This window comes from Balaenoptera musculus, chromosome 8 (genome assembly GCF_009873245.2).
Source record: "Balaenoptera musculus isolate JJ_BM4_2016_0621 chromosome 8, mBalMus1.pri.v3, whole genome shotgun sequence".
Taxonomy (NCBI): Eukaryota; Metazoa; Chordata; class Mammalia; order Artiodactyla; family Balaenopteridae; genus Balaenoptera; species Balaenoptera musculus.
In genome coordinates this window covers 58,617,281-58,639,593 of record NC_045792.1, presented here as the reverse complement: position 1 = coordinate 58,639,593, position 22,313 = coordinate 58,617,281, and the positions used below count along the sequence as shown (strand labels likewise).

Sequence of the window (22,313 nt, the reverse complement as noted above, 5' to 3'; positions counted from 1 at the left end):
AAGAAAGCTACATCTGGAGAAATGGCTGTCCTATAAACAGCTTTTGCCCCCCAGGCTCTGCACCTCCCAAAGCCCTGTTCTGGTCCGCCAGGCTCTTGGAATGGTCAACAGTCGTCACACTCCATTGCTGGCCATTGTCCACTGGGAAAGGTAGGAGGCTCCCAATCCACCCCTCAGTGAAAGAGCAAACAGTGGGGCCTGTGGCTGCCTGGACATCAAAGTAGAGCAAACAGGCCTGGCAGGCCCTGCCTCTCCGCCTACACATCCTGCAAATGCCATCTGAAGGAGCATCCCTGAGGGGGTCATGACTTTCAGCTTGTCACAGCACACATCAAAGTTTGCACCACACACGAACTGGGTGCATGGGTTCGAATCAAGTTGCCCAAGAGCGGATACTCAGCCATTGTGTCCAGTTTTAATCCCGTGTTTTCCCAAGTAATTAAGCCTTCTTGCTTATGAACTTGTGACTAAGTAAAGCATCACTGAGAGGTTGTAACATCAAAGTGCCTTCCACCGTCTGTCCATGTTTAGTAAAATTGGATTTCTTTCCCTTCTTAAAGAAAAACTAATTGAATTTAGCTGAAGGCTGGGTATATTTGCACGAGCCAGTAGAGGCTGTGCTAAGTCACAGTGGTCATCCTGGGGCCCTGTGGCTTAGCGTTTAGCTGGGCTGGGTCAGAGTGCAACACGGAATGAGGCACCCAGACTCAGGCTAAACAAGTGTCTGTGGCATGAGGCTTATGGAGGGCTCACTGTGGAGAAGGGGCCAGCCCCCGCCAACTACTCCTCAAGTCAACACTACACCCAAGCTGTTACTAGGCTGGCAAAAGGACTGTCCTAGCAGAATGTTGGTAAATCTTTGGCAGGAGGGCTACTGAAGACAATGGCCATCACAGTGCTCGAGTCCTTGATGTCAGCAGTCCAAGTAAGCTTCTTAAGGCAAAGGCTGTGATGCTTACTTAGTATCTGAATCCCCTTTAGCCTAGCATATCAGCACCTGACACAGTCTAGTTTTTAAAAAAGTCTGTTGGATGCATAACATGATAACATAAAGGTATGTCAGCACAAAGTTCCTCTCTCCTGAAGAACCAAAACTCTCTGTATCCCTTTTTTGCCCTACTTGTCAGGAAACTTCAAATTAAATTCATACTCGATTCCACTAATTACCTGATTTACAGTGAGTACAGCCTGGTCCCATTTATGTAAAATTAGACACATAGATATAGATATAGATATCGTGATCAGTCTCTAGGTAGAGGGGATTCAGTTGACGGCTACTTTCTTCTCTATATTTTTTTTACAAAAACAATAAACTTATTTTTGGAAAAGAAAATCTCTAGTTCAATCCTGATAGAATTACCTTTCCTTTTACCAATATGATTTCTGATCTTGATCCAGTTTTAACTCTCCTGTGTACATTTATATTTGTATTTTGATTTAAGTCACCTTAAACCCTTTTTTGTAAATAAAAGGAGGTAATAAATTATAAATAAGTTCCCATGCATATTTTTAACATTTTGTTCTATAACACTGTATTTTCTGTTCAAAATTAAACAAAATAGCACTCTCTTTACTATTCAAAATTAAATAAAATAATAAATACATATATAAATAAAGGTTCACACGAAGATAATCTCCTTAAGTATAGAGACTATTGTGTTCATATCCCCAAGGACTTAACACATTAAGCAGCCAGGCACTAAAGGCAGTTGAGGGTGAAATGACTGGGCTTCGCTCAGGATATCTCCTTTGAGCTTGTGGGCTGCCAACATTCTAAAGGAGGTGAAGGTTCTCTACTTTCAGCCTTGAATCACGGGGTACTGTCCCTCTACTCGCCCTTGATCCAAATCCATTTCAAAGGTGGTGGCATTTCAGGCCTGGCCAGTATGATTCCAGAAGGGCTTGGTGACTGATGAGATGAGAATCAGCACACTTCCAATACAGAAAAACTTATTGGCAGATTGTGCTGGGATGGACACGATAATCCTTCAAGACCACTCCCATGGCACCTTACCAATGAGGCCTACCCACCCTGAGCAGTGTACTCCTGGCATTCCCTTTTACCAGATTCTACTTTTCCTTTTTTTCCATTAGCACTTCTTATCTTCTAATATATAGTTTACTTATGCATTGTATTTATTGTTTATTGTTTGTCCCTGCCTCTCTCTACCCAGGGACCACCACTTGTACAGAAATAAGCTCTCTGAGGACAGGGATATTTGTCTGTCAAGAACAGTGCCTGGCAAACAGTAGGTGCCAAACAATTTTTGTGATATGAATAAATAAATCCAACCTGAGAGTATGCTATTTTCTATAAAAATCTGTCCTCACTGGGTACCGGAAGGAAGAGGAGGGCACAAAATAGAAGCTTAAAACACCAATAATTAGTCCTAGGAACCGAGTAAATACAAGCCAACACTCTCACTTTGCTCATTGAGCATCACTGATTTGCTAATGGTTCTGGATAAAGACAGAGCAATCAGTTAAACCAACAACTCATTAGATTCAGAGAGAATTGTCCTCAAAGCACATCTACTAGCTATGTGCTCACTGATTGGCAGTACTCTTAAGTATAGTGTTAATTCCTATTGTCTCAACGCTGATAAAACCAAACACAGAAGGGCACATACCCCCTCCCTTTTCTCCACCACTGGTTATCTCTTGCAGATGGAGATACCTGCAAGGTGGGAAAGACTGGTGGGTGGGGGTGGAGGCAGGGGAGGGGGGTTATAAGTGGTAGAATAAGCACATGTGTGTTTGTATGTAGAGAGGTCTAATGCGAGCAGCAGAGAATAACATCTCACCATCTGTAACCTGTAGCACATACATTATGTCATTTGATTCTCACAAGAATATAGTAAGAATCTATCTGCTCTGCTGTGAGATTCAGTCCCCTCACCCCCTCTGCTTTGATAATATCCTGTCCACACTGCTCTGATATCATTGATTACACTATACTCTGTTTCTCTACCTGCCTGTTTTTCCACATTAGACCACGAGCTCCCAAGGCCTCTGATTCCCCAGTGACTAACACGGAGTCTGGTTCAGAGTAGATATCTACCAAATGTTTGTAGAAATAGTTGATTTCAGGTGAAGAAACAAGGTGTTAATAGAATTTTGAAATTCAACTAAGGGTCAGAGCCAGGACTGGATTCCAGGCTCTCAATTGTAGAAGCAATTTACATTAATTTTTCTTTTAAAGACTATGTGCTTAGAGCTAAAGAGGCAAATAAGGAGACAGAGTGCTGAGATCAAGTTCACGACAGAGTAGCTGAGAAGAGAGAACTATCTCAGTACAGCTGAGTCTCTCAGCCAGTCTGAGGCAGTGCCACCCCGACATTATAAAATACCTATTTGGTTGATTTCCACCACATTTATGACCCTCCCAAAGGTGGCCAGTACTGGCAGATAAAATCTTTAAAGATCTGCTTGAAGGGAAAATGAAAATTTGCACCTCCCACTATCAATGTCAGTGGCTGTTACTAAAGCACCCAGTCTGCCTTCTTAGAAAGCATCTCTTTTTGCTCTTCTTCAATCAATTCTTTTGCACAATCACAGCTAGAGACTGCGATGTAATGGCAGCATCCAGCCCAATCCCGGGATCTGGCAGTGGAAGGCAGCAGTGAGGTACAGTAAAATACACAAACTCTGCAGGCAGTCAGACCAGGTTCTAAATCCTATCTGTGTGACCTTAGACAAATCACCTTACCTCTTTGGGCTTCAGTTTTCTCAGCTGCAAAATGAAAAATAATAATACATATCTTGTGGGTGGTTGTAAGAAGTAGAGATAACTCTATACAAAGTAGACTGTTTCAATCTTTACACAACAGCTGCATGCTGGGGGAATGGGGAAGTGTGTAGGAAAACAGCAGGGCCTCCAATGAGAGGGAAGGAACGCCCCCACCTTCCCTAGTTTCTACCAGAACTTCCAAAGGAACAGCCCAATGGAACCCTTGCTGGGGACAGTGACTGCAGACTGCTCAGCATGAATAATGATAACAGAATCATGATGATAACTTGCACATGTACACTTAACCACTTACAACAGGCTTTCAAACATTTTGTTGCTTCAGTAAAGCAAATGACTCGCCTAAGGTCACAAAGTCAATGAACGATGGAGCTGTGATCCAGAGCTACATCTTTCCTCTCCACATCTCCTATACTTTCCATTGCACCAGGTGTTGACCAGTACCTTAGGCTAAGTCCATTTCCCTGCCTTTCGAGAAGAGAGCAGGGGGACAGGCAAGGGTGGGAGAGGGTTCAGGATCGTGGTCTGCAGAGCTCTGGCAAAGGGAGCCCCATGTGGAAGGAGATCTCTCACCTGTCGTTTCGGTTGATGGCTGCCACCATGAGTGCTGTCCAGCCAAGTCTGTGCCTTGCATTGACATCAGCACCTTCTGACAACAGCCTAGAAAGAGAGAGAAATATTTTCAGTGTATGGCTTATCATGGACATAAGAGTGGAAGAAATGAAAAATCAATAAACAGGGAGGCTAGATGAATTTGGAAATAGTTATAGGGCTTTGAGAACTAAATACCCATCCCAGCTCCTCTGGCCACTCTCCCTTGACCCCAGGCTTCTCCTACCTCTCTCCCTCTTCCCTTAAATGAGTCTGCCTCTGCTGTCATTCTCCCAACCTACTGAGGAAAGAATGTGCCTTCCCCTCTGTCCAGAATGCTCTCTCCCTGCCTCTCTGCCTATTCTAAACCTACTTTCATACAATGGGATACAACCCTGGCTTGAGGACTCTCTCCCAAGTAGGCTTTCCTGACTCATCCAGTCCACAGATCTCTCCTCCTTCCTTAGAATTTCCCCATGCTTAGCACCAAATGCCCAATGATACTTCTCATCTATGTAGCTCCCAGTTTACAGAAGAATCCTACTTCTCAAGTTTATCTGTATGGTCGCTGTTTGGAAATTGGAACTCTGAATGCAAGGGAAGATGGAAAGAATGTTAGAAATGCTAGATTAGGTTTCTAGGAAAGTCCGTATGAACCTATTTGACTCTATATGCCAGTGCCTAGCACACAGTAGGAGCTCAGTAGCTGTTAACACAAGTTTTTAAGTATAACACTAAAAGCCTGAATTCTGGGTCCCAGTAGCAGGGAGCCCTATAATGTGGGGGTGGATAGAGAGAAGGAGAGTGAAGAGAACCAACTCTTACTGCGAACCTCCTACAAGCAGGAACTGCCTCAGAACTTTACATACACGCTCTCATTCACTCTTCACACAAGCTTAAGGAGCTGGTATTAATCTCCTCTTTTCATGGATGAGGTAGTAAGTTCAGCGAGGTGAAATGACTCGCTGAAGGTCACAAAGCTAGTTAAGGGGCAGTACAGTGACTGGAACCCAAGTCGATAATGGCTCTGCAGCCTGAATCCTTCTCACCTCACCAACCTTCCTCTACACTGAACCTGACTCCATGTAACATGGAAGAGAAAAGACTAAATGGACTCCAGCAAATCAGCATGACACGTGCTTGGTCCTGTGCTGAATTCTGGGATGGGGGTGTGGAGAAGACATGGGGTTTGCCCTAAGGAATTTAGTTGTGGAGGGAGGACTCAGGATAGCAGGAAACCAAAGGCTGTCGTGTGTGGTTTCCCACCATAAGTGCTGTAGGAGGCCAGGAAACAGGGAGACCAAAAGTCAAGAGTGTTTCACCAACAAGGCAGGAGCTGCTTATGAGGAATGGGCATTAGGGGGAACTGGGAAGCTGTCTACTCTTCAGTGCGTTCTAGACGAAAGGGCACTGGCAGAGTCCAGAGGCTTGGGGTTGAGTCCTAGCACCATTCTTATGCCATAATCTGTAGTAAATGCCCCTCTGGACCAAGCCAAGCCTAACCTCTGTGCTGCTGAAGTAAGCAGGTGATGAAGGCTTGGGAGGATGAAGAGACACATCATGTACTCATTCGTTCACTCAGCCTGTGCTGATGCAGGGAATGAGACAGGCACTGTCAAAGCCTGAGGGGAAGACAGACCAGCAAGCACATCACTACACATCAGACGAGTGCTAGGAAGGGGGCCTCAAGTTGCAAATGTACAACCAGGGAACCTAACCTAGCCTTAATGACCCAGAAGACCTCTCAGAGGAAGTGATGATAGACAGTTAGCCAGACAAAAGCGGGCAAGGGAGGGAAGGAGTGTTCCAGGCAGAGGTAAAGCCTCTCATCAGAGTAGAAGGCAGCATGGGGTATATGAGGCCCTGAAAGAGGTCTGGCACGACTCAGGCATGAAGTGCGAGAGGAAAGTGTTGAGAGAGGAGGTTGGGAAACCCTCTTCTCTCACCTCTAGTTTGAAAGGTTTCTTCTGGTCAAAGTCCTGGGCCTCTTCCTCTTACCACATACACTGTTAAGCATCCTTCATGCAGAAACAACTGTCCATAGCCAAAGATGTTAAAGAGGCTAAGAACCCTGGGGATAATTTTCTGAGACAGAAATCCCCCTTTGCACAAAACCTTCCCTTGTTTAGCAGGCCAAGTGGTGCTGTGGAGAGCGCAAGTTTCTGAGAACTGAGAGACTGGAGTCTGATTTTAACTGTGATTCTGGTTGGATGGCTGCACTTCTCTGGCCCTCAGTCTATAAGACTAGAAAATCAGGAAGGGCTGATCAGAGGTTTCTGAGGGAAAAGACTTTAACTATGCCTTGAAGAATAGGAACAATTTAGAGAAGAGGGAGGAAGTGCACGCCAGTCAAGACAAAAGACACAAGATACTATTCAGAAGCAGGGAAGGGATGAGAAAGTATACTCAGAGACCATCAGGTAGATCCATCTGTGTGACAGTTAGCAGCACAGAAACAGGCAGCTGCCAAGGTAGGCAAGGCCTACCACAGGGCCTCAAAAGCCAAGCTAGGAGGCCAAGGCAGTGGGCATAAACCTTTTTTGAGCCATGGACTCCTCTGAGGATAAATCATCAAAGCTGATGATTCTTTCCAGAAAAGTGCACAGCACACACACACTCAAAAAAAAAAAAAAAATCTTTCTTTACATACAATGCCCAGGGGTTCATAGGTCCCCATGAAATCAATAGTGGACCCTAGGTTAAAAACCCAATCTAAAGGGTTGACAAATGCCTGGCATGTGTGTGCTATGGTCCTGCCCTCCTGTATCTCAGTCAGAAATCATGAATCTCTCTCAGCAGCTCTTTCCTATGGAGCCTTTGAAAGAGCCTCAGAATCCTTCTCAACACTGGTTCCAATCAGCTACCACCAATAAGAAGTATTTCTTATTTGCCATTCCTTAGACTCTCACCATAGGCAAGTGGGGTTGTCATTGAAGGTTTTGGGCAAAAGAAATTATAGAATTAACCGAATAGCTTAAGCAGGCTGAATTTGAAAGGAGACAGAATAGAAAATGGGGACAAGGAGACCAATTTGGAGGTTGCTGTAACACAGACCAAGGGAGATGAGCTAGGGCAGGGAAATGAGAAAGTGCGCATGAACACAAGAAACTCAGTGCAGCCAGAATCCTTTATGCCTTTAGTGGGTCAGTGACCTGTGTTCCCCTGCCTGAGCCCTGAGAATTCCAGAAGCAGCACTCCTCTGGAGGCAGTGCTGAAGAAAGAAGATTGAGATGCCTCCTCTTCCTGCCCCTTAAGGGCTGAGTGTAGTGTAATAAAAAGAAAAAGATGAATAAAAGCCTCTGGAGCAAGTCAGACCTGGATTCAAATTCTGGTCCAGCTAGATAATGCTGAGCAAATCAATTCTGAGTCTCAGTTTTCTCACCTATCAAATAGGGACAGTAATCTCTAATTTGCAGGGATCCCAGCCCAGTCCCTGGCACATAGCAAGTATTCAGTACAGAGTGGTTTCTGCCTGCCACGCTACCCTGTTTCTATCTCTTTGAAGGAACAAAGCGATCTGGCCTCAAGTTGGTAGTGGCAGGTTGGCAAGTACCCTGGGATTCTAACACAAGGTCACATGGGATGACCTGGGTAGTTCAACCAGGCTGGCTTCAGGCACTCCTTTGTTCATTTATTCAACAAACATGCACACACTCACTCTGTGCCTGGCTGCACACTGGCTACTGAGGAGGAGACAAGACTGAAGCTCTCGCTTTCCAGGACCTAAGCCAAGCAGGGTTTTCTTTTTTTTTCTTTATATATATGTATATAAAATGTGCATGTAAGTATTTGTTTATTACTTTTTTCACAAATAACTGCATTTTAAAATTATTTATTTATTTATTTATTTTTGGCTGTGTTGGGTCCTCACTGCTGCGTGCAGGCTTTCTCTAGTTGCAGCAAGCAAGGGCTACTCTCAGTTGCGGTGCGTGGGCTTCTCATTCAGTGGCTTCTCTTGTTGCAGAGCACGGGCTCTAGGTGTGTGGGCTCAGTAGTTGTGGCTCGTGGGCTCTAGAGCCCGCAGGGGCTTAGTTGCTCCGCGGCATGTGGGATCTTCCCGGATTAGGGATCGAACCCCTGTCCCCTGCATTGGCAGGTGGATTCTTAACCACTGTACCACCAGGGAAGTCCATAATTGCATTTTAAGGTGTGTTTATACTGCTAATTCATACAATAATTCCATTTGTAAGTTGCTACTTAATGCTCTATGTCACATCCACCAGATTTTCCCTCTCTGCTCTCCCAGGGATACCCACCCAGCTAACCTCCATCCCTCGGCCACCAAAAGCAATGCTCAAAGAACATCCACTTACATATACCCTTTTGGACCTGTGTGAGTATTTTCCCAGGGCATGTACTCGGAGTGCAATCCCTGGGTTACAGGGTTTATATCACTTGATTTGACTAAATAGTGCCAGGGTCCTACAGGACAACTGCTCCATCTACCCTCCCACCAGCAGGACAGGGGTGTTCCTGTGTACCACGGACACTTGGCAGTAGCCAACTTCCTAATCACTGCAAGTTCAATAGGTATAAAGGGATCTCACATTGTTGTTTTAATTTGCATGTCTCTGATTACCAATAATTTTGAGCTACTTATTATATGCATATTAGCATGTTGAGGTTTCCTTTTCTGTGTACACTGCAGGGTTTTCTTTTTTCTTTTTTTTTTTTTTTTTTTCAGGGTTTTCTTTTAAGAGGAGGAACTGCTGGGAGAGAAGGCTTCTCCAAACTTGCTATCCTTTCAATGAACAGTGTAGAAGGAGCACAGGGCAGAAGCAAGAGACCTGTGTTCTAGTTCCAGTTCTGCCACCTCCTACTCTGACACACCACAGAAGATATATTATCTCTCTGAGATTTAGTCTCTTTATAGGTCCATTAGGGTTTTAAGAGGTGACACTGAAATCTGAAAGAAAGGGCTCTGCAAACCTGAAGGGATCATTCCTAGGAGGCAAATCTTAGTGTTTTTTAGTGAGACACCAGCTTTTAAGCCCTGCCCAGCATACTGACTATCATTCTTTGCAGCCTCCTGGGGCTGAGGTGTAAAGGAGAAAGCAATGGCCCTGGAGTCCAAAGGCTGGAGTTCAGATTCTGGCTCTGTCACTTATTAGCTGTGACATGGGAGCTATTAATCCCTATTGTGCAAGGTAGTTGTAAGGATTAAAAGAGACACCACATGGCAGAATTCCGTAAGGAGTGGTGGCACCTAGTAAATCAAGGAAGGACCAGAACAAACAAAAACCACAGTGACCCCAACTCCAAACAACTTTTCCTCTTTCAGAGCTGGGTGGGCCCCTCCCCCACTTCCCCTCTGTGTGCAGAGCAGTCCCAAAACTTAGGATTTCACAAACCCAGGTCTCCTCCATTTCATTTTGTTGCTTTGCAAGTGAATGCCCAGCGGGCAGTCATTTCAAAGTCCTGGGCCAGCTGGGCGGGTAGATGCCTGCTGAGAGCAGCTGAAAGGGCCTCTGAGGCCTGAGAAAGCCACCCTTGCTCTCCCCTGTGATTTTCACCAATGGACAAAATGCGGCAAGTGAATTAATCTCTTTTAAAAAGAGCAATGCTTGTGACAGAGCACGGTGTCTCCGAAAAGGTTAGGATTCCATCATCCCTGAGATGATGAGTGAAAGGCTTAATGCAGGTTGCCACTCAGGGCAGAGCTGCCTGTGGCCAGGGGCTGAGAAGTGAGGGTGGGCACTGCAGGCCTTTCTGGGCTCACTCCAGACTTGTGGAAGCCCCTTCCCTAATGAACTAGGTCTCCTGCTTGGCAGGGCAGTGGTGGGTGACACTAAACCCAGGGTAGATGATGGAGAGGAGACCACACTAGCAGTCCAGAGTTGAATCCCAGCTCATGTACAACTCTCAGGTAGTAGAGAGGGGCAGGAAAATAAGCGAGAGAGACCTTGGTTCAAATGCAGGCTCTGGCACTTACTGGGTGGGTAGTCATGGACGAACCAGTGACTCAACCTCTCTGAATCTCGCTTGGTCTCCTCACCTGAGTAACAGCTCGTGCTCTCTGAGCCTGTTCCAAAACTGTTTAAAAAAGGGAGAGGACTCCACCAGCCCTACTCCATATGTCATTCAGGGGCACCATGAAGAAACGACGAGACAAAATATATAAAAGCACTTGGTATGCAATAAAAGTGCTATACAAATGGAAGAGCCTATTTCATTACTATCATCATTTTCCAATGAGTGTCTACCCCATTTTAAGGAAGCAACAGAGCAAACTAGGATGATATATCCAAGGTGTACACAGAACTTGGAATATAAGTGCTCCAAATTTTCTGTGGATTGATAAATGGATGGTCTCAAATCCCCAGGCAAGGGCAGTGGTAGAATAAGGGTTCTCCAGCCCAAGAGCTGAAGATTTCCACATGAGAGTAACTAATCAAGGGAAGAAAAGCTGCTCCCGTCTATCAGGGACCCAGGAGAGTCCTGAAGGCTACGGACCAAACCGGCAGCAGTGGTTACCTCTTTTGGGGAAGCGGGGGTAAGGGATTCAAACTTTCACTTCCTGCTATGAACTCTTCTGTATTGTTTGAAGTTCTGTTGCTGTTTTTTTGTAACAATAAGCATACTATTACTCTTTTTAAAAAAAATTTCTTAGGAAAAGAAAAACTTTGGACCTAGAGCTTGTCATACTGAGTGAAGTCAGTCAGACAGAGAAGGACAAATATCATATGATATCGCTTACATGTGGAATCTAAAAAAAGGTACAAATGAACCAACTGACAAAACAGAAACTGAGTCACAGATGTATAAAACAACTTACGGTTACCAAGGGGGAAAGGCAGTGTGGGGGGGGGTGCAGGGGAGGGATAAACTGGGAGAGTGGGCTTGACAGAGACACACTACTACATATGAAACAGACAACTAATAAGCACCTACTGGATAGCACAGGGAACTCTACTCAATACTCTGTAATGACCTATATGGGAATAGAATCTAAAAAAGAGTGGATATATGTATACATATAACTGATTCACTTTGCTGTACAGCAGAAACTAACACATTGTAAATCAACTATACCCCAATAAAAAAAATAAAAAAAAAAAAAAAACGAAAAAAACCCTTACCCTTTCTTCCTCCCAGAAGCCTTCCCTAAGACAGCCTTGGTGCAGCCATGATGCCCTGTGCTAGCCTGTATCAACAGCTGTCATACAGTTTCCTTGTCCTACTCTCCCAGTAGTCAGCATGGCCCCCTAGAAATGAGGACATGCCTTGTTTCTTGACTCCTGGTGCTGGCACAGCGGCCCACACCAGAGGGCTCAGGGGTTGAACAAATGAATGCCTGTAGCACTTCCCTACACAAATCTCTCACCTATACTCATGTGCCTGTCTTCTTCCAAGAACTTAGGCTTCTGTGTATATGTGTAAGGTGTGGGTGAGGAAGATGTCCTCACTCTCAGGGCTGAGGACACTTAGACACAGGCCTAGGGCTGGAGGCCATGGGTTCCAGCCATGGCTCTCTCAGTAACTAGCTGTGTGACCTGGATAAATCTGTCTCTCTGGGCCTCACTTTTCTCTGCAGTAAAATAAGGTACCTGAATTAAATGATTTCTCAAGTCCCTGCCAGTTCTAAAATCTTAGGATTCTAAATATGTACAGCATCAAAACAGAAGTGAACTCCTAGCAGACACGGGCACCAGCATGACTTCCAAAGAAAAGACAACTCCTCAGGCTTGCTGTTTATAGGAGGGAGGGAGTCCCAGACAGGGATACAGGAGTTTTGAGTTATTATGGCTAACAGCTCTTCCACTCAGGGGAGGGAGGTACCACTTGGTTTTTCTTCCTTCTTCTTTATGACCAATCAATATAAAGCAGCCACTGAACTTCAATCGTGCATTGTTCCAACTGATTTCCGGACCCTTCACATGAACTGCCCTCAGCTGCAGCTGGGGAGGGGGCTGAAGGGTGGGAGCCCTGTCCCACCTGCATCAGAGGCCTGGAAGCAGTGAGCCATGCAGACTCAATCATAATTGCTATCTGGGCAACAGGGCCCTGGCTGGAGCCTCGCAGAAGGTCCTGTTTACAGTAATAACAGCACCAGGCTCTGCTGTCTGAGCAGAGGCAAGGCGCCTGGGGCTAGAATCCACACACAGCCTCCATCTGTGCCTTATCTACCCGGTGGGTCTGGGCTGGGAGGGGTGGGGCAAGGGAGGAAATGCTGCTCTCAGACCCCAGCCTGGGCCAGCTGACTTCAGGCAGGTCCAGGTGCTCCAACTCCACAGACATGAGGCCTCTCTAGCATCTTTTGCTTTCACTGCTTGGACTGAGCACTCTCATTCAAGGGCCGGCTCAGGGCCCTGCCCCTAGGAATCTCTCCAGATGCTCCCATTCCCAGTGAGGTAGCCCATCCCAGCGCAGCCATATCTGGACTACTCCAAAGGGCAGTGGGTGGGCAGTGAGGGAGGAGGACTGGCACTTAGGCAGCACCAACAACAAATGAGGTGTGCTGTGTAATGTGCCTGCAGGCTTCATAACCAGTTACTTCCTATCATATAAAGTTTTAAAATTTCCAGATGTAAAGAAGGACCCACTGAGATCAATCTGTCCAATCCTTCCTTTTATACATACAGATATGGAGGCTCAGAAAGCACCAGCCTTGGAACAGACTGATGTGGATATAAGCCTACACCTGTCTCTTCCAGGCTGTGTGACTTTGGGCAGGTCATGTTTACCTCTCTGAACCTCAGCCATCCTACTTTATCAGTCTGCTAGACCTACCTAACAAGGGTGCTGAGATGACCAAAGGAAATAATGTATGTGTAAGCACTTCCGAGTGTTAGCTATCATCATTACCATTGTTTTATGTGTTCAAAAGCATACAGCGGAGGGGACTTCCCTGGTGGCACAGTGGTTAAGAATCCACCTGCCAATGCTGGGGACAAGGGTTCAAGGCCTGGTCTGGGAAGATCCCACATGCCACGGAAAAACTAAGCCCGTGCGCCACAACTACTGAGCCTGCACTCTAGAGCCCGTGAGCCACAACTACTGAGCATGAGTGCTACAACTACTGAAGCCCACACACCTAGAGCCCGTGCTCCGCAATAAGAGAAGCCACCGCAATGAGAAGCCCACACACCACAACGAAGAGTAGCCCCCGCTCGCCGCAACTAGAGAAAGCCCACACCGCAGCAACGAAGACCCAACGCAGCCAAAAATAAAATAAATAAATTTATTATTAAAAAAAAAAAAAAGGCATACAGCGGAGGAGCTGTATCAGAACTTTACTGAATACTGCTGGATTAAACAGAATAAAAGCCAAGGAAGGGACCATTCTTTGTACCATCTTTCTTACAGTTTCTAGGAGGAACTTGGCACACATTAAAGTGCATAGATTATTAATATTTTTAACTTTTTATTTTGAAATGATTTCAAACTTACAGAGCAGTTAAAAAATGGCACACACACACAAAACTCAGGTATATCCTTTACTCGGATTCTCATTACATTTTCCCTCACGTGCTTTACCACTCCTTTTCTTTCTCTCTTTTTTCCTAGACCATGTGAGAGTTAGTTTTAGACATTATACCCCTTTATTCCCAAATACTTCAGCAAATATTTCCTAGTATAAGGACACTCTCTTACATAACCACTAACCAATAATGATTGAATTCAGAACACTTAACATTGATAAAATATTTTTATCTAATATATATCCCATATTCAAATTTCTTCAATTATCCAAATAATATCCTTTATAGCAATCCCCCCTCTGCCCCAGATCCAGCTATAATCCAGGATCAAAACTGGAATCAGGGACTTCCCTGGTGGTGCAGTGATTAAGAATCTGCCTGCCAATGCAGGGGACACAGGTTCGATCCCTGGTCTGGGAGGATCCCACATGCCGTGGAGCAACTAAGCCTGTGCGCCACAACTACTGAGCCTGCACTCTAGAGCCCACAAGCCACCACTACTGAAGCCCATGCGTCTAGAGCCCATGCTCCGCAATAAGAGAAGCCACCGCAATGAGCAACCCGCGCACCACAACGAAGAGTAGCCCCCGCTCACCACAACTAGAGAAAGCCCGCGTGCAGCAATGAAGACCCAACGCAGCCATAAATGAATAAATAAATAAATTTATTTAAAAAAAAAAAACTGGAATCAAGCATTACATGTGCCTTCAGTTTCCTTTCATCTAGAACAGTTCCTCAACTTTTCTTTGATATATATTCATGATATAGACATTTTTGCAGAGTAAGGCTAGTTTGTAGATTGTCCTTCAATTTGGATAACAATTTTTTTGAGGAACCACGTCCTATTCAACTATTCATTCCACAAACTTTTCATGAAACTGGTTATTATAGGACTCTGAGCAGGATACTGAGGGCACTTTGATGAATTATGCAGTGTTCTTGTCTTCAAGGTGCTCACTGGATGGCTACACACCTGGCAAACAGCTAAAATATAAGCAAGGCACCATGTGAGTGTAGGTCAGAGCAAGAGCCACAGGGACGACTTCTTGGAGGCAGAGGCATGAGCTGTGCCAGAAAGGATGGGAAGAAGCACAGATTCCCTTAATGAACTCCTGGGATCTTCTATGGGAAACATCTGTACTTCCTCAAGCAGTGTGTGCCATGGCTGGGACTCAATAAAACAGAAAAACCAACAATACAAGGCCAGAAAGGGGAGGGGGTGGTCCAGGGCACTCTCATCTGGGTACCTCACTCTCATCTGGGTACCTCTGGGCTCTAAGCTATGTCCCAGTCAGCAGCTGCCTTGGTGACAAGAAGGCAAAGTCTCTCTAGGCAGTGAAGTGTGGGAAAGGGCCGTGAGCGCCACCTACTGGCACCACGGCAGGCCTCTAGGCTGCCACAGAGGGCAGTAGGGCAGCTGGGCAGCTGGCTGGTTGATAGGAAGCTTGTCATACTATGGCAACGAGACACAGAAGTGGCTCAAATTTCTTAAATTGGGTTGGCACTTGAGCCACTACTCCAGAACCCTACGAGATTTTCAGTAAAGAATGGACTGTGCAAAGCCAACCACGGTACCTGGCCCTCTAGATGGGTAGGGACAAAATTTGGCCTTCATTAATTCAGGTTTGTCCCAGTAACAAAACTTAAGTAGCCCCTTCTCCAGGCCAGGCTCTGTGCTGGGCACTGAGGGTACAGATGAATCAGACATGGATCTTGCCCACAAGGAGCTCCCAGTATGAACTGGGGGTGGGGAAATGGAACAAGTAAGTACACAAATAAGTGCTTAAAGGATCACAGGTGTTCTGAGAGCTGTTTGTACAGGGTCAGTGAGCACACTGCATGCTTGGCTCTTCCGGTCTTGCAAAGCTCTTGAATGGTGGAGTTCAAAAGAGCTCATGTTTCTTGAGCAGCCTACTATGCATCAGGCACTTGACATTTATTTATAATCTCATCTGGTCCTGTGATTAGAGAATAGAGCCTGAGTCATATAGAGAGAGGGTAACTGACCTGCTTAAGATCACATGGTCAGTTAAGTGGCAGCTTGGGACTGGACCCCATGCTCTCTCTACTGAACCACACTGCCTTCCAGGGCACATATCCCATCTTCTTCCCTTTTTTCCCACATTTAGCCTGGGGCCAGCACAAGTATCTGATGGAACTAACCAACTGACAGAAAATGATAAAGAAGGAAAAGCCTTAAGTGAAAAGGAGGTTATCTGAGAGATGGAGATACTCTGATTAGTTCTGCTGTCTAGAACCTTCTCCCTTGGAAGAGACTCCTTCTCTTAGACTGAAGATGAGACAGGCCAGATCCATCCCTTCTTCTTCGTGGTAGTCTCCATACTACCACCACCACTTTCACAGCTGCACGGCAATACAATACTTTAAAGTGGTCTTGGTTAAAACAAGCTTGGCAAACAAATCTAACTGGTAGGTTATAGAAGTACAGGAAGCCCCAACATCACTAATCATTAGAGAAATGCAAATCAAAACTACAATGAGGTATCCCCTCACACCGGTCAGAATGGCCATCATCAAAAAATCTACAAACAATAAATGCTGGAGAGGGTGTGGAGAAGAGGGAACCCTCCTGCACTGTTGGTGGGAATGTAAATTGATACAGCCACTACAGAGAACAGTATGGAGGTTCCTTAAAAAACTACAAATAGAACTACCATATGACCCAGCAATCCCACTACTGGGCATATACCCTGAGAAAACCATAATTCAAAAAGACACATGCACCCCAATGTTCATTGCAGCACTATTTACAACAGTCAGGACATGGAAGCAACCTAAGTTTCCATCGACAGATGAATGGATAAAGAGGATGTGGCACATGCATAAAATGGAATATTACTCAGCCAGAAAAAGAAACGAAATTGAGTTATTTGCAGTGAGGTGGATGGACCTAGAGACTGTCATACAGAGTGAAGTATGTCAGAAAGAGAAAAACAAATACCATATGCTAACACATATATATGGAATCTAAAAAAAAAAAAAAGGTTCTGAAGAACCTAGGGGAAGGACAGTGATAAAGACGCAGACGTAGAGAATGGACGTCAGGACACCGGGAGGGGGAAGGGTAAGCTGGGATGAAGTGAGAGAGTGGCATGGACATATATACACTACCAAATGTAAAATAGATAGCTAGTGGGAAGCAGCCGCATGGCACAGGGAGATCAGCTCAGTGCTTTGTGACCACCTAGAGGGGTGGGATAGGTAGGGTGGAAGGGAGACGCAAGAGGGAGGAGAAATGGGAATATATGTATATGTATAGCTGATTCACTTTGTTATACAGCAGAAACTAACACATCATTGTAAAGCAATTATACTCCAATAAAGATGTTAAAAAAAAAAAAAAGGGGCTTCCCTGCTGGCGCAGTGGTTGGGAATCTGCCTGCCAATGCAGGGGACACGGGTTCGAGCCCTGGTCTGGGAGGATCCCACATGCCGCGGAGCAACTAGGCCCGTGAGCAATTACTGAGCCTGCGCGTCTGGAGCCTGTGCTCCGCAACAAGAGAGGCCGCGACAGTGAGAGGCCCGCACACCGCGATGAAGAGTGGCCCCCACTTGCCGCAACTAGAGAAAGCCCTCGCACAGAAAAGAAGACCCAACACAGCCATAAATAAATAAACTACATTCTTTAAAAAAAAAAAAGAAGTACAGGAAGCCCTAGTTTTCTGTAGACTGGGCTGACTGCAAGCTTAACAGACTCTAGGAGTATAATGCAGCTGCCAAGAAAGCTAATGCAAGCTCAGGCCATGTTAATAGATTCTTAAAATCTCTAAAAAGGGGATCACTGCCCTGCTCCTCCCAATAATGGTCATGCCACACTGGAATTCAGAAGGGGCACCAAAAACTTTGTGGCTACTTCATTAGAAAATGACTAGGATGAGGAGAAGACTTGAAATCACAATTTAGAGAACCAAGGGTTATTTGGCTTGGAGTTCTGTCTCTTAATATTTAAAAGTCTGGAACAGGAAAAGGGAGCTGTGTAGTCCTAGAAGACAGAGCAGGGACCAAAGAGGGGAGCAGTAGAGAGCGCTAACTACATAATAGCAGCCCACCATGTGTCAAGTGCTATGCCAGGTGCTTTCACAATATTACCTCAGAATTCACCATGACATAAAATATAATACTTTTCTAATTACAAAGTGTTTAAGCTTACATTACTCCAACTGCCCAGAATGTCTTTCCACTGAGCTCCTTGTATCCAAATACTACCCATCTCCAGGCCCAGACTAAATGCCCCCTTGTCTATGGAGCCTTAACTTTTTGTACATACTAATTACAATTCTCTCACCAGACTGAAAGTTCTTTGAAAGGCAAAGGTCATGAGGATACATCTTTATGCTCCTTCTCAATGCCAAATGGGGCATACTGCTCATGATGGGCCTTAAGAATGAATAAATGGCAAAGAAAATGTACAAATGGCCAAAAAACTTATTAAAAGATGCTATCAAGGAAATGCAAACCAAAACCACAACGAGATACCACTACACACATACTAAAGATGGCTCTAATAAAAATGACAATAATGAACGTTGGCAAAGATGTGGAGAAATCAGAACCCTCATATTCTATATTGCTGGTGAGAATGTTAAAATGGTGTAGTTACTTTGGAAAATAGTCTGACAGTTCCTCAAAATGTTAAACATAGAGTTACCATATGACCTGGCAGTTCCACTCCTAGGTATAGATATAAAAACATACGTTCACACAAAACCTGTACACAAATGTTCATAATAGTGTTATTCATAATAGCCAAAAAGTGAAAACACAAATATCCATCAACTGATGAATGTATAAATAAAATGCAGTATATCTATACATGGAATATTATTCAGTCATTAAAAGGAACAAAGTACTGATACATGCTACAACAGAGATGAACCTAATTAAAACATATTAAGTGAAAGAAGCCAGTGACAAGAGGCCACATATTGTATGAGTCCATTTATATGAAATACCCATATAGGGAAATCCATGGAGACAGAATGTCAATTAGCAGTTGCCAGGGTCTGGGAGAGGGGGGAATGGGGAGTGACTGCTAATGGGACTGGGTTTTTTTGGGGGAAATGGTGATGAAAATGTTCTGGAATTAGAGAGCGGCGATGGTTGCATAATCTTACAACTATATTAAAAAACCACTGAACTGTATACTTTAAAAGGGTGAATTTTATGATATGCAAATTATATCTCAAAAGGAAAAATAAAATGAATGAGTAAATGTTTGACCAATCAGAGTCTGCTTATCATTCAGGAGGCAGAGTGTGTCTCATACCTAGAGGTGCCCAACTGAGGGCTGGATGTTGCCCATCAGAGAACCTAAAGAGGAGACATGAATACTGGAGAGGAAGTGAGGCTGGAGACAAAAGTGCCTTGGGTCCTAACAGACCCATTCGGGGGCTGTACCTGAGTCCCAATTGGCCCTGGGAAGGATACTGCTCTGCCTGCTGGACTGTGAACCCCTGGGAATTTCAGGGGCCTCCTCCAATTGTTCGTGCTTTACATTCAGTCCCTGCACACTATCTGCAAAAGCTGGTCAAATACACAGACTTCCCGGGAGGCCTGGGTGCTATCCTCCCAAACAAAAGGGCATTGAGATGGAAGCCTCAGCTCAGCCTCAGAGAGGGATTCTTATGCAGCCTTCCTGGGCCTCCCATCCACATGAATGGAGGATCCTGGAGACCAGTCAGCCTGCCCAGCTGCTGTACCCTCCTGCTGGGTAGACTCTGGAGAATAAACAAGGTTTTATTCAACCAGTCAATCAACTGGCCAGACGCTATCTGTACTGTGTGCTTTCTGAGTGCCCAGTCAGCCTTGTATGACTAGCTATGGTGAAGGCAGGAGGAGGTGCCATCTACCTGGCTGTGACAGCATGGCCTGGGTGAGGAGACATACGCATGAAGCAACTGAGGAGAAAGACAAGGAGGTGAAAACTAAACATGATACCATTTGGCTCAGACTTTAAGGCTGTGGGAATGTTGATAAGAAAGATCAACATGGGCTGGAACAAGCAGTGAACTGCAGTGAGAAAAGCACATACTTTGCATTCACGTGGTACTCGGTTTAAATCACTGCTCTACTCCTTACAAGCTGTAGGGTAGTAAGCACTAAATCTGTCTGAGCTTAAAGTGGAAAACGATTATAACGCAATCTGTTTTGCAATACTGCAGCAAAGAATGAAGATAATACATATACAGTATCTGGTACTCTGCCTCACATAGAGTGGGTATCTAATAAATGGCAGCTATTATTACTAGGGAGGGTGAGCTTTCTGGAAAAGGAAGGGCTTGAAGGGGGCAATGAACCATGAACAGGATCTAGATAGGGGTGTGAGGAGAACAGGGGTAGAGTTGGAAGTGCTACAAAGGCTCACAGGTAGGAAGAAGTAAGCTGCGTGTTTAGGGCTAGAGAAGCCAGTTCTGACTGGAATGGGGGTTCTTGGGACAGAGGGGAGCCGGCTTGGCTGGGAGGAATGCAGGGGTGGGGTGGGGCCTGTCAATGAAGAGCAGAGTTGAGGGCAGGACAGATAAGGGATCTAGATTTGACATTTATCTTCAGGAACCTTATAGACTCCCAGTAAGGCAGACTGAAATGGTTCTCTGTTGAGCTACAAAATATCTCCCTGAGCCTGGAAAAGTGCTGGGAAGAAACTGTGACCCAGGCAAGCTCCATTCTGCTTCGGGCCTCACAGCCTCCTCATCTGTAGAATGAAGCGGTGGGTCACTTCCAAGGGGGTGACTTTGGGTAAATTACTCAAGCAATCCAAATTTCTGTTTCATCATCTATGAAATGGGGCTATACTACTTGCACAGTTGTAAGGATTTAGTGATTTAAGTCTCACATAATGCCTATCTCAAAAAAGGCATTCAATAAACATTGGTCACTATTAGTAATAGTTAATAATGTTATTAAAATATTATTATTTTATGTGCTTTATAATATACATATATAACGAATATATGTAAAAAATATACAAAAGTATGTTGTCAAAGTAATATGCTATAAACATTAAACAAAACTCTGAATATACATGGGTTCTAAAAAAATGTAGTAAAACTAAGCATGATAGGCTGGGTGTCTTTTTACTCCACCTTAATATCCATTTACCTTGTGTTCATTCGCTGGGGTCTCTGAATGCACACTAGGAGCTTAAGAAAAATGTAGAGGGTAAAAACAGATTATCCAGAAAATCCTATCCATTATCTTAATTTATTTTGCTAGTTCAGGGGCAAACACTTAGTGTAATTAACAACACTCAAAAACAACACCTACTACGTACTGAGCACCTGGTATGTGCTAGGCACAGCACTCGCTGGTTTTTCTCATTTAATTTTCTCATTTAATACTCACAGCAAAGGTGTGAGGTAGGTCAATCATCATCCCACTTTGCAGATGAAAAATCGAAGGCTAGAGAGGTTAGGCTACTTTCCCAAGGTCACAGAGCTAACAAATGGCACAGCTGGGATCCAAACCTTGTTTTCTCAGACTGACAGCTGGGAATCAAACCTTGTTTTCTCAGATTCTGAATTCCTTACTGACAGGATTCCTGCCAGTGACATGAAAACCTCTCCAGCAAACCCACTGACAGAGTCACAAGAAGAGAACCACTTACGGCCTTAGGAGGACTTTGGGCCTGGGACCACTGCTCCAAAGGGAGGAGAGGGAAGGAAGCAGGATGTAGAAGAACCTTAAAGTTCGAAAGTCAGATTTTCTGAGGAGGCTTTTCAAACAGGACAGAGAGAGCAGAACTGTGAGGCAAACTGCCAAAGTGAATATGGTAAGCCCAGTAACATATTAGTTTGACTATTTTTAAAATTCTTAGATTTCTCTATGTTCCTCAGTTTCCAGGAAAACTCCATGGCAAAAAATCCAACTGGTTCCAGTCACACTGATAGGATTTGTGTTATGGCCATGACTGAGCTGGGTCTTTGGAGAAGAAGCACTTGGGCCACAGCAATGGTGGTGGGGAGATACAGTCTGACAGCTGCCCCTGCTGGGGAGCCCTGGGGGACTGCAGTTTTGTGGTCTCACTGCCTCCATGGCTAGGTCAGTGCCCAAGAAGATGCTGGCACACACAAGTTGGTAGGCACTCAGATTGGTTCCTAATGTTTCTCAGCAATCAGAATGGTTGCTGAAGAGGGCAGACAGCAGAAGCAAGAAGAACTACAATCCTGCAGCCTGTAGAATGAAAACCACATTCACAGAAAGACAGACAAAATGAAAAGGCAGAGGACTATGTACCAGATGAAGGAACAAGATAAAACCCCAGAAAAACAACTAAATGAAGTGGAGATAGGCAACCTTCCAGAAAAAGAATTCAGAATAATGATAGTGAAGATGATCCAGGACCTCGGAAAAAGAATGGAGGCAAAGATCGAGAAGATGCAAGAAATGTTTAACAAAGACCTAGAAGAATTAAAGAACAAACACCTAGAAGAATTAAAGAACAAACAGAGATGAACAATACAATAACTGAAAAGAAAAATACACTAGAAAGAATCAATAGCAGAATAACTGAGGCAGAAGAATGGATCAGTGAC

The 22,313-nt window shown here is 44.7% G+C and overlaps 1 protein-coding gene across 1 annotated transcript in view; it reads right to left on the bottom strand.

The window, feature by feature from the left end:
• CLPB (caseinolytic mitochondrial matrix peptidase chaperone subunit B) overlaps positions 1–22,313 on the bottom strand; it is a 146,616-nt gene that overhangs the window by 106,239 nt on the left and 18,064 nt on the right. The window contains exon 3 of the mRNA XM_036861854.1: positions 4,322–4,408. Within this exon, the coding sequence (XP_036717749.1) occupies positions 4,322–4,408 (87 nt within the window). The remainder of the gene's footprint in view (positions 1–4,321; positions 4,409–22,313) is intronic.